Source organism: Cuculus canorus, chromosome 3 (genome assembly GCF_017976375.1).
Source record: "Cuculus canorus isolate bCucCan1 chromosome 3, bCucCan1.pri, whole genome shotgun sequence".
Classification (NCBI taxonomy): Eukaryota; Metazoa; Chordata; class Aves; order Cuculiformes; family Cuculidae; genus Cuculus; species Cuculus canorus.
In genome coordinates this window covers 97,364,934-97,377,924 of record NC_071403.1, presented here as the reverse complement: position 1 = coordinate 97,377,924, position 12,991 = coordinate 97,364,934, and the positions used below count along the sequence as shown (strand labels likewise).

The following is a 12,991-nucleotide window of genomic DNA, read 5'->3' as shown; positions in this document are numbered from 1 at the left end:
CCTACTTTTCATTTAGCCTGCAAAGGAAATGCTTTTTCATACACAGAGACCACACTGTCAAACAGAAACCTCCAGAGACTAGCAGACATCTTATATAAGTATAAATTTAAAAAATACATTACTGATGGCAAAGATTGAGCATAGACGCAGGTATTATGGAGCTGACATATTCCACTTACACAATTAATGTCTCCTTGAGATTTTACCTCCCTTTCACATTCTGTACAAAAATTGGATTTTAGAAAATTTATGTTTTTCCCAAGCAGGAACAACCCCAGGTAAGTTTTCTTAGTGATGACTATGAAACATTCAGGATAAACCTAGAACTCCAAAGAGCAGCATAAAGCTTGTAATGAATAATTTATCTGTTAAATTTTACCTTACTTTTTTTTGCTTAGGATTATCCATAAAGCAGAGTCTGACTGATGGTGAGTAGTTCTTTGCTAAAATCAGTAGCTGCCATTTACTTTGCTAAATGCTTTATGGATACAGGCCATGGAGGTTATTGTTTTTCCATGACTACAGAAATTTGCTCTAATGCAAACACCCACGCGAAATTCTGACATGTGGACACACTGACTTCTACACAACTTAATTGCAGGCACATTTGTTATTCACTGATTGCAGGGCCAATGGCATCCCTCGACATCTGCATAATATGGATTGTTAGATCCTTTTACATTTGTTCCTATAGCATGTTTCCTTTTTTCTTTTTGAGAACTACCTGATCTTGATTTAAGAATCATAAATGATGGAGAATTCATCTTAGCCATTGGTTAATAGTCCAAAATATTAATTATATTTACTTTTAAAACAATTCCATGTTTTGAAAAGTGTTTCTCCAAACATTTGGAGGAAAACCCATAGAGATACATTTGTGACAGAAGATAACCATCTGAAAATTAAGATGACCCAGTTCTTGCATAGTAGAGCATTTTTTTCTAAAATGTTTTCTCTCCTTTAATTATTTACCTCATAAAGAAACCAGCTAGAGGATAGCCCAATTACACTTTCAAGGCTAGGGCCTGCTGTATTTTATGGGTTTATGCACTATTTGATATATTGCTGCTTCTTACTTCTACCTAGAAGCACCAGCAACTCTTTCTCAAGAGTAAACTCTCACCCTACAGCACCAGAGCGCATCCATGAAAACAGGAAAATCAATAGCTTATAACTGAAGATTTAGCCTTCCAAGGCAAGTGCAGAGTTCATTGCTAATGCCTAGCATGGGTGGTTGCAGCCTACTATTGCATGAATCCGCTGTTGAACAAAACCCCACTGTCTCTATCAAATTAAGCAAAAGTGGGGGCTGAAAACACTGGGGCACTGTTCGTGTGCACACTGGCGTACAGTTCAAAGGCAATATTATGAAGTGTAATAGAAAAAGACTGCTTCCTCTAGCGAGACCAGCAACCTGTTACAAGCCCACCACACCACAGACGTATCCCCCACTTCTGACCAAGATGGATGGGTGCCTATTAAAGGTTTCTTAGCCAGGCCAGTAAAACACTCTTAAGCAAAAACTAGCAAGCTAAGCAAGATCTTTAAACCAAGCAAATGGAAACGGAAAATTTTGCAGGACGCATTAAGCACTGTGCTGCACTACTGCAGATGGCTGTCATGTGGTGCAGCCCATTTCAGTGTGGTCAGCTAATGCAACACACATGCTGGTGAGCGCCCTGAGACCAAAGCAGAAGATTCACTTTGGAGCAGCCTCTCCTCATTGTGGTCTGACAGGCAGTGAATGGCATCATACTTGTAAGGGAAGTCTAAGAAATGAGCACACCATTATGGCATTGCTTTAAGATCCTCCATTCTCTTATCTGGATCAGACAAGGCAGCTGTCTGCTCTGGCAGAAGTGGCAGGAGGAGCATTGAGGAGCATCAGCTACTGTCTCCCTGGAAAGCAGTGACATGGCTCCTGAGCAGCCCAGCCCAGTCCTCCAAGGAGAGAGAGAGGACTAACATGGGAGAGCCAAGACTACAAACACAGAGCCACTGAAAATTTGGAAAAAACTTTAAAATCAAATTTAGAAGACATGCATCAGCTGAATGTTTTCCTCAACTGGTCTGGCATGACCCATCGCTTATGTGTTCCTTGTCAGAGGCACAGTGGGTGGAGGGGAGAGGGACAAAAGTGACTACCTCTTGCTTTCAAAGGTTTGGGATTATGCCCCAGATCATCAGCAACCAAGGTTGTCACCCTGTGGCTGCAGCAAGGTCACCTTACTAAGGCAGGCTCTGTGAAGGTGGGGGAGCATCAAGCCACAGTGCAGGACGAGTGCTTCAACTCTAACTCTGTCTCTGACGCCAGCCTTTTCCTCAGCTACCAGTAAAAAACATAACCCTTCTTAACTCACACTGAAGAAAAGCTGCATGAATCATCTCACCACAGAGCTAAAGGGCCCCCATCTCCACAGGCACCTCTGTTTCGCTCCTATGAAAGTCCCTACTTGTGTGAAGAACTCAGTGGGATTCAACCAACATGAAATTAGCCTAAGTGGTGAATCACACTCGAAGTATGCAAAACATTTCCAAAGTTATAAATGCTCCGTGCTTGCACAAATGAAACAATTATTCATGGCTTCACTTACTCTTTGGTAATGGTTCTGAGACAACATGTACTTGTTGGTGTGAGTAACTGTAAAGGATACTGGAGACTTTTTGCCCACTCAAATCTTTTAACTTATATGATCACGTACCTGTAGGCATTGTAGAGATTCCTCTTTTCATTCATACTCTGACACCGTCCCTCAACTGAACAGGGCAGGGTGAAGTTCCTCGCAGGGAATTCCATAAAGCAGTCACTGTTACTAGAGCAAGAGCTCTCCTCAATGCTGGCATCATCCAGATCCGTCACCTTCAGTTCCCCATCCACAATCACAAACTGCCGAGGGCGAAAATCCAGTAATGTCACGGAGCCGAGAGGAGAGTGAGCCAAATAATGCAGAAGCCGAACTAAGCTGAGACATATCTGAAATGCAAAAACCTCAAGTTAGTTTCTCAGTACAAAGTAAATTAATGAAACCACGTTAGCTGAAGATATATTCATAAATATATGGCTTAATACAGGCATTATAACTTATCCTCAAAACTGAATGTTGCAACTAAGGTATTTTTTCAAAGGATTTACACAGTTGATTGTAAAACCCTTAGAGATTCGGAACAAAAATAATCTTCTTTACCATCACTTTCCCACACTGTTCTTGAAACAAGGCTCATTGTTGCTATTCTAACTTTTAATAGAAATAAAAGCATTAACTTTTAATAACACATTACGCACAGGCCTTTACTATGCAGTCTGATTCTGCTCTTTTACAAACTCCAGGCCTGGAAGTTTTGGCTGGACTGCCCTGTGCCCATGACTGGAGCTCAAGCTGCAGACGGTGTCTGTATTGTTGCTGTACTGATCCCATCTGTTGACAGCTTTTAGAACTTATTTACACTGGTTCCTCTTACATTTGCCTTTTTCCAGGGCAGAAGGTAGCAAATTCCCAGAAAGAACTCCACAAGACCTCCATAACTCTTATTGTGCCTCAGGGTAAGTGTACATGTCTGTCTACATTGGTGGATCTACCATAGTGGACCCTCATGCGCCACTTTGAGGGTGAGGTAGAAGCTCTGCACTGATGCTGCGCTTTTCAATTGCAGGTTAGAAACTTGAGTAATTATTACCATTCAGCAAACCCAATGAATGTTGAACTCAGTCCCCTTACCAAAGTACTGTTTCTAATTTAGGCATTCTTTTAGAGTCCAGTATGTAACATATTAATGCAAACATAACATTAATATGAACACAGTTAAATACTGGAATTTTTTATTCTATGTATTAAATTAATAACAGGTCTTATTCAGTCTAGCAAGCTTTTTATTATTTATATATACTTTGTTTCCTTTTAAAATACACTGTTAAAAACACGTGCATTGAAGTAGTCAAATCCAAATCCAATCTTGAGGCATAAATGGCATTCTCAGGGGAGCACCCGAATGCATCCCTCATAAGAAAGCTAAACATATCTGAAGTTATCTCTCACAGACCTTTAACCCATAGGACATTAGGACTACCTCACCATTATATAATCTGACTGACCAGACTAGAACATTTTTATCCTACTTACAGGATACCACAGATCACCTGGAGGTGCAGATGAACACAGGCCCGTGTTTGACCCCAACTTCCTCCCTCTGGAAGGACATAGGATTTATGAATGTGCCACCCTGCAACACACTGTATATAATAGGCACATCCTATCAAAACTAACCTATAACGTATTTTCATCTGAAGTTACTGCCTTTCCTCAAACACCAAAAAGCCCATGCCCCTGCACGGGCAATCTCTGTGACCAACCCCTGCAGGCTGCTGCCCCGTATACCTGCTGTCAGGCTGGGACTGCAAATGTCCTTATACGACAAGCTTTAGTCACACAGATAAAGGCTTTGCTCTGTATCATGCAACTCTGCTGAGTGCAGAGACGCTGAGCTGAGGAGCAATTTTACTGCCAAGTCCTTTGACTCAAGAGAATTATAGTTGCAGGAATAGGCTGTAATGATTGTCTCTACTGCTTATTTAGACCATGCTTCTTCCAGGAAAAGGGAGATGAAGCTTAACGCAGCAAACACATTTGTTCCATCTATATTACTAAAATAAACTCTGCCGGGGAACATTCCTGGGCACAAAAACTTGACCCTACACGCACACTTGCTGGCACGGTCTCCGGCCCATGTCTGACCAGGACCAAGGCTGCCCTCCTGCACAGTGCCCAGATGTGATCCACAAGACAGCACAGACCAGAGACCACTTCCAAGGGGCGTCCTGCATGTAGCCATCAGCCTTCAGAGTACAAGAATTCAACAGTACAGATGTGGGCTGCACCTTACTGGTTCATCTCCAAAATCAGTCAGGCACACTTTTAATTTTCTGGTACAGATGTAGCCACACAATCCAAAGTGTTTTCGTTGAATATCTTAGGGAGTAAACCTCAGCTGACAACACAGCCCAATATATATTGAGAAAGACAGCGCTGTCTTGATCAAAGCATTGCTGCAGTCTGGCTTCATTGTGGACAAATTAGGTGTGACCTTCCCGCTCCTGGTAAATTGCCAACGTGGTGGACAACCCAGGGTTGAGTTTTGTATATGCTTACTTTGCTCTTCCCCCAGTAAAAGACAAACAGAGCAGGAAGCAGTATAAAACAATTCCAAAACTAACCTATGATAAGGATCAGGAGAGAAATGTAACATCCTTCTATTGTTTAAATCCCAGTTGCAGAGCACAATGTTCAATGCCAAAAATCCTGGGCCGCGAGGTTTTAGCAAGTAAGAAATGTTTGGAGATATCGTGTAAAAAGCATATAACCGGCTACAATTAGATAACACCGACAGACAGAATTGCATAATATCTTAAAACGCTGCAGAAAGGGAGTGCTAAATGCTGTTTCTAAACTCAGATGTAATCATCTGCAAAGCAACCATTTACTAAATGTGAATTGCACTGTGTAATACAGAACTCCTGCTTCATGCTTGATGTTACTTTGTATTCCTCAGTCTTTTGAAAATAATTTTAAAACAGTTGTTACTCACTCGAAATCTGTCTTCCCAGGAAGTCTGTAAAAGCTGAATCATCTCTAAAGGTGAGCCTAGTTCAGTGATGGTCGTCAGTGTATCTGGGATGTCATTGCTATCTTGGTAACAATAGCCATAGAGCTGAAAAAAAAATCACAAGCAGCAAATATCAGTGTAAAGTATCTCAGCATGCTCTTATATTTTTTTTAGGGATGAGGAGCAAAGTAAGCATTTCTTACAAGGCTCTGACCTCTACACGCTGTATTGCCTTGAAGTCACCACCAATAGCTTTTGTGTCCTCTCATTTGAGGACTATTCCTCCCTTGAGACTCCCAAAGTAGTCAGCAGAGTCCCTGTGTGCAGCATATAGCACATTGCCAGTGAAGTGCCCCCTGCGTATCCCCTGCACAGGATTTTATCTCAACGAATGATTAAGAAAAATAAAATAAAATAAAATAAAATAAAATAAAATAAAATAAAATAAAATAAAATATCCACGAATGCAGAAAGGTAATTCTATCTGAGAAACATGTTTATTCTATGAAAGACCTGGCTATATGAGACTGCATTTCTACTTAGAAGACATTGCAAAAATAGCTTTTAATAGCATTTCCCAAGGGATTACTGTTTATACATTGAGTGACAATGCATATTTCAATGACACAGTAGCTTGAAAAGGAATAGTAATACCAAAACTTATCTTTTCCCAGCCAGAAATTGTCTCTCATTGTACTTGATTGACTTTTGAGTGCAGTATTATTAAAGAAGGGCAAAAACTCCAAAATATTATCTGCCAGTAGCATCTTCAATTTAAAAGCATTTGAATGGCAATTTTGGCCATGCACCAGCTTCTTGTATTTGCTTTCCAAGGTCATTTGAATGATGAATTTTCACTAGCACAAATAGTTGCACAAGGCAAATATTTAAAAGCTATGGAGAAGAGATGTCTTGCTTTATATGGAGTGGGATGATGTCTGACAGGGCTAGGGGACAGGATTTTACAAACTCCCTGCCATGCTCCAGCAGAGAGGCAGTTAAATAAGCCTGATAAGGATCTGATTGCAACTTTCCAGCCAGAACAGCATGAACATGAAATAAAATTAAATATAATCTCTGCCCCCAGTCAAATAAACCATACAGTAAAAGGGTCTGTGTGAAAACACAGCTTGAGAAAAATTCACTGCTGTTATTCCTCTGCTGCCTTGCTCTGCGTAATTTGGTTTTTCAAATCTCTCTTAGTTTTAAAATGCTCAGGGAAGCCAATAAGGGTCTTCTCTTTATTAAATGTGATATGGCCCTGCAGAAGAAGCCAGGCTGATCCAGAGTGCAATGGGACTGGCCCTAATTCACCAGGAGAGCTGAGCATCAGACTAGCAAATGCCATTCATGGAGGGAGTGGGGTGAGGCTGCACACAACTGCCACAAGCAGATCCAAGTACCAAGCACATACATACAGCTTGTGAACTTCCCTGACAGAAGAGTAAAGACCACGGTAAAGCCAGCAAATAAGGGATTTGTTACGAACTGTTCTGCTAGCTCTAACTGCAGCTGTCTACATTTAAAGGAAAAAAGGATGCCAAAAAAATGTAGAAGAAGTAAATGATTTTTCTTTTTGGTGTAAAAACAGCTCTGCATCTCAAAATAGCTATATGGACATTAACCTAAACAAACAAACAAACAAAAACAAGTAGCTAGAAGATTTTATTTTAAAACATACCAAAAAGATTTTGTCGTTGATGCATGAAAGAGAATTTGTGATAGATGCCAATATGAACATTTGAAATAGGAAAATGGACCTCTCTCTTTATTGCCACAATCATGACAAAGATTAAAACAGCAATTATATCTTAACCTACAGCCATTTAGATCAGGCTCAGGCTTGTTGTTTATCATCTGCAACACCACTTCTGTGCAGCTTCTTTACAGGAGGTAGACCTTTATGTGCTGCAAACCGTCTTAGAGGATCACATCAGCCCAATTCTGTTTAAGCCTTCTCAACTAACAAAAAATGAAATTCAAGTGTTTAATACACTATATATCTTTTCTTAGAGTCAACTGGATTCTGCAATTCATACTAGGTATTTCACATCTCTCATGTGAGGGCAGACTAAGAAAGCAGGATGAAATTCGGTAGGTTTGAAAACCCTCAGTTCTGAGAGACAGATCTGTTTCTGTACCATCTGCAGAATTCAGCGCTTGTCTTCAGCACAGTAACACTATCCACTGGGGGGAAAGAAGCCATAAAGGAGATTAGCAAGGAATACAGACTGGGAAAGCAAAGTATCACAATAACTGGTCGTTCAGGGTAACAATATATACAAAAAAAGATATCAGTCTTCATTAGACATCCTAAACATTTATGCAAAGCATTCCAGGAATAGAAGTATAGAAGACAAACAGTTATATATTCATTTGATTATAAAAGAAATACATATAAATCTGTACACACAAAATATTGATAAATTAAGTCTTATCTATGTACGTATGAGCATTTAATTAGAAATTACAATACCTATTTCTATCTATTTTATCTCAACCCATGAATGCCAGTAGTGTCAATATTGATTTAGATTTGTTCTCAGAGAGCTAGAACATTGCTCATAAGTACTTCTTTCATTTTAGTATCCAATTAGTACTTTGGTAGAAGTCTTCATGCCTGAGTATCTGAGTAGTTGGTGTATCTATTATTATATCAATGCCCATTTAATCACTTTAGTCATTGCGGAAGCTTAAATGACCTGATTCGGTTTTGGTTGCATATTAAATTGCTATTTATTCTCACATGAAAACTTTCTCGCATGAGTCCTGCTGAACTTAATCAATCTTACAAGCTCAAAAACACAGTACTGAGCAAGTTAGTGTAAGTCTAACTCAAAAAGTATATAATATAACCTGGGTTCTTTATTGCTTTTAAGTGAAACTTCTCCAGATGCAGTGTTATTACATAATTATATAGAGTTATAAAGGCACAGAAGGCTGAGACATAAATGATTTATTGGGCCACATTCATATTTTTCTGTACAAATTCCTGAAACTAAATGCAAAAATGCATGTATAATTACATAGCCCTATTTGTATGTGCAATTACGATGATTACAAACCGGGCAAGTCCTAACAGCCAGTTAAGCATCTAAAATGGTTACATTCATCCCCTCCTGATGAACCACCACCCAGCATACAGTTGTTATAATAAACAGAATATATAGACACAAAATATTCCAAGACAGTAATTCTTAGGCCTTTTCATTTAAGAAGCTGATTTAATAAGACACAGAAGCAAGTACAGAGGTACTACTCAAAATACTTTTTTTTCCCCTTCCTTTTTGGTTTTGTCCAATTCATTTTAAGGTCTGAAATGAGACAAAATGTTTTGTATTCCCAGACAGTGAAGTAAGAAACAGATAGCCAGATGCATACAATAACAAGAAAAATAACCACACGGGGAAACTGAATATAGCTGGAAGCAAAGGATGAGCCAAAATACGTCCTCTATCTGAAATTCTATTAGGTTGGACATCATTCTCATTGTCACAAAGCTACTCTTTGGATATATTCAAGAGTGATGGTTTTCATACGTCTTTTCAGCATGGTTCCAATTAAATGAATGGAAAGAAATACAATCCCACATCTTTTTTGCTATATCTCAACTCACTGCATTTAAATGCCACCCCAACAGATTTTTCTGTAGAACCTAATAGCAAACAGTCACAATATTGGGATGCCTTTCTGTCTGTTTAGAAAAATGTATGCCAGATATGAAATGTTGACCTGTTCTCACATCATTTGCTGTAATTCATTTCAAGTATGCCCTAGTTCCCGAATCCTTCCCTCAGTGTTTGGACTTCCTCAGCCATAAAAGCTCAGTCCTGCATTAGTGTTTATGCACCCAAAACTCCCACTGACTTTGAGAGGTTTTAAGCACATTGGGCATACAGGGTCAGCCCCTGCAAAAGTTATATTGCTTTGTAGGAGTCCATGTCCCTACAGCCGGTCAGTTCACCTCCCTCGATAATTCCCTTTTAGTACAAATTATGGGGACAGAGGTGCCCCTTTCAGAGGAGCTGAGGTGGGGGAGGGGTGGGTGGGTGTGAAAACAGAGGTCAGCCCCTAACACAAAAGCTGACAAGCTTACTGAATGAAAACACAAAATAAAGGAGCTTATTAAGCTGTCATCAGCAGGCTAAGTCTGTGCAAACAACACTAATGCACTACTACAGTGCCCCGCACTAATGCAGGCACCTTAGCTGGATTTTCAGAAAATTAAATGTCAAGCCAGAAGCTCCAAAGTGTTACATTTCACTTGTAGAGATTGCTTAGTTGGGGAGAGCAGGAACAGCCACCTTCCCCAAGCCGGACTGGACCAGCTGGGCTCTGCCCCGCTGCAGAGCTGTGACACAATCACTGCTGCAGCTACTGGAGGGCAAAATCCCCCTGTACAGATCATGCAATCTCCCTAAAAATTTTGTTGACATCTTTCCTTTGCCTTGCTAGGTTTTACCCTTAATGTTCACGATTCTTAGATTTTTTTTTCCTTGTCAACTATAAAAGCTGGAAAATTTCCTCTCTTTTCTTTTTCCTTTAACAAACATAAGATTTCCTTAACTCTAGGAAAAAGAACTTTAATAACTTTTATTACAGCTGGTAATAGTGTAACAGGTTCAACTGCATCCCACCAAAGTAACATCTAGAAATCTAATTCTCTCCTCTTTTACACTGGACTTGCCTAAACTTACTAAGTTTAAGTAAGTAAGTAAATAAGGCCTAGCTGCTGCCCACAGTAAAAAAAGTACAAATTAAAAAAAAAAATCCCACTCTCATGAGTAGAAACAGTAGTCAACACGTCACAGTCTTTAATTTCAGAAATACATGGATACGGGGGTAACCTAATCAAACTTGGTTCTGTCAAGGTGGTATTTTTTAGCAACGTGGTACCCCAGGAAATAAAAAGCTCCCACTGCCACTGGTAGTAGTTTGATGAGCTATTTGTTTGAGCTCCTGCATATCAAAACCAGAACAGCACATTTCAGAAGCTCTCGCTACTTTATTGCTAACATTTTTTTATTCAACCAGTCGTTGGATTCACCTTTCATTCCTGGAGCACTGGGACAGTCCCTGCAAAAGCGGGAACATCCAGCCCTGCCTGATACAGCTATGATTTACCAATACATGATTCGAGACATTTATTTGATTCTTCAGATCTAGTAATTTCTTGGCTTTTAAATATTTCCCTTCATTGCTGATGGCATATACATGCATAAACATACACACATATACACATATGCAAATATATTTGTATATATATGACACGTTATATACGTATGCATATGTTTCTATATATAATATACATGTGAAATTTGTACCTATATTTTTATGTTTTAGATATAAATATACATTCATTTTTTATATTGCCACATCTATTCAGCTCAAAACCACCTGCAAACCTGTAACATGCACCTCCCTGGAAAAAAACAATGAGTTCCCTGCAAGACCTTAAAGATCAATCCGATGTCAACCTTTTTTGTTACAGGATATATAGAGATTGTACATGAGAAGTGAATTTATTTTCTTCACTGAAATCTAGCATTCAAGCCCTGCTAATTACTGAACCTCACTGGAAAAACACTGCCATGCATGTGCCCAGCACCAACGCAGAACCTTTTAAGAGCAGGACAAAAACTGTATGCTGAAAACTGGGAGGCAGGATTTCTTCCGCTGCTGGATACTGGAATCGAGGGCAAGCAGTGGCTAATTCAGATATTAAACTCTAAATTCACAGGTCAGTCTAGGCTTTTCTCTTTAACCGTATTACTACAACTAACACTAAACTCCAGAAGAGCTAGAAGGTACAAGAATCTCACACCTGACACTGTTTTTAAACATGGAAGTTCATTAATAGAAAAATGGAAATGTATTGCTTAGAAACACACATGTATGTATATCTAATCATATCTGTCAGTATATTCAGAGGTCCACAGATATCTCTATATATTTTATATGTATACATGTGTATACATATACATACATACCTGCTGTTCTGACATATATTACATTAGCTATAATCTTATGATTTAGTAACGTTATCTCCCTTTTAGTCTCCCTGCTTGCCTTACACTCTGAAGTGGAAAATTTTTCTACTAAAACATTTACAGCACTTTGAATTTGCATTGCACTGCACAAGCTCAAGGCCCAACCCTGCAAATATTTAGTCATGTAAGTAGCCTACTCTTGTAAAGCCTTCCAGTGAAGGCAAATCGATCACTCATACAACCATGATTTCAGTGGAAACAGGCCGATACCCCTGGAGGCTCAGTTCATTATCTCATAAACAGCCAGACCAGAAGCTCTCCTGACCTCCATCCACAGCCACTGCATTCAACTCTACTGCACCACGAGATTAATCCTTCATTATGATGCAATTTTGCACTAAAAATTAACAAATACCTTCTGTGCACTGCATGTTTAGAACAGCTCGGCTTGGATTCAATATAATCACATGCATAATTCTCCCTTCCTATGTATCTGAGCCATACCGCTGTGTACTTTATCACAAAGAGCTTCAAAATAAGCTTGAAGTCCGTCTGCAGCTATGTAGTCCAAGAAAAAAAGCAACTCTTTCCAAACTAAGTTGTTCCAAAAATTGGACCAAACAATATAAAACATCCATGTTTCGTGTCTACTGCCTAAACTGAGTGGTTCAGCTGAGTGTGACAAGAAATAACAACTCCTTTAAAATTAGTCCAGAGTCAATATTAGTATTAGCATAGTGCCTGTGAGAACTAGTTGTTGTCAAGGTTTTCACGGTCATCACAGAAATGAAAAATTGCAACGGGAGTTACATACCACAAGGCATCAACCTAAACCATCAGATGGCTGTGTTGGCACAAAAACCCATTAAAAAGACCTTAAAAAAACCCTCAGCCTGTGTATTTGACACAGATGCTTCATAAAGCAGGACTGCAACACTTCCAAGTGTGGCCTCAGCTCATGCTTGACTCCACCAACTCTCTGTGTCTGTGCAGCGAACAGAGGTCCAGAGCTCTGTCAGCCCTGGTATGCCTTTCCAGGGGTTCTCTCCTGCTCCCAGGCTAACTACTACCAGCCCTTCCCAAAATATGGCTGCAACAAGAAGACAGAGCATGTACGAAATGGCCCCAATCAGAACAGACCAATTTCATTTGGAAGTGACCTACAATAGTCACCTAGTCTAACTACCCGACTACTTCAGGGCTCATCAAAAGTTAAAGCACTTTATTAAAGGCATTGACCAAATGCCTCTTAAACAATGACAGGCTTGAGGCATTGACTGCATCTTTAAAAAGCCTGTTCCAGTGTTTGACCACCCTTTTGGTACAGAAATGTCTCCTAATGTCCAGCTCAAACATCCCCTAGCCAGCTTTAAACCATTCCCACATGTCCTATCACTAGATAT

The 12,991-nt window shown here is 39.6% G+C and overlaps 1 protein-coding gene across 2 annotated transcripts in view; it reads right to left on the bottom strand.

Annotated features, from left to right (window-relative positions):
• Positions 1-12,991, bottom strand: part of PKDCC (protein kinase domain containing, cytoplasmic) — a 35,874-nt gene that overhangs the window by 15,220 nt on the left and 7,663 nt on the right. For both annotated transcript variants that reach the window (XM_054062980.1, XM_009559502.2), the window contains exons 2-3: positions 5,581-5,703; positions 2,703-2,974 (exon numbers count right to left, since the gene is read on the bottom strand). In XM_054062980.1, coding sequence (XP_053918955.1) covers positions 2,703-2,974; positions 5,581-5,703 — 395 coding nt within the window. The remainder of the gene's footprint in view (positions 1-2,702; positions 2,975-5,580; positions 5,704-12,991) is intronic.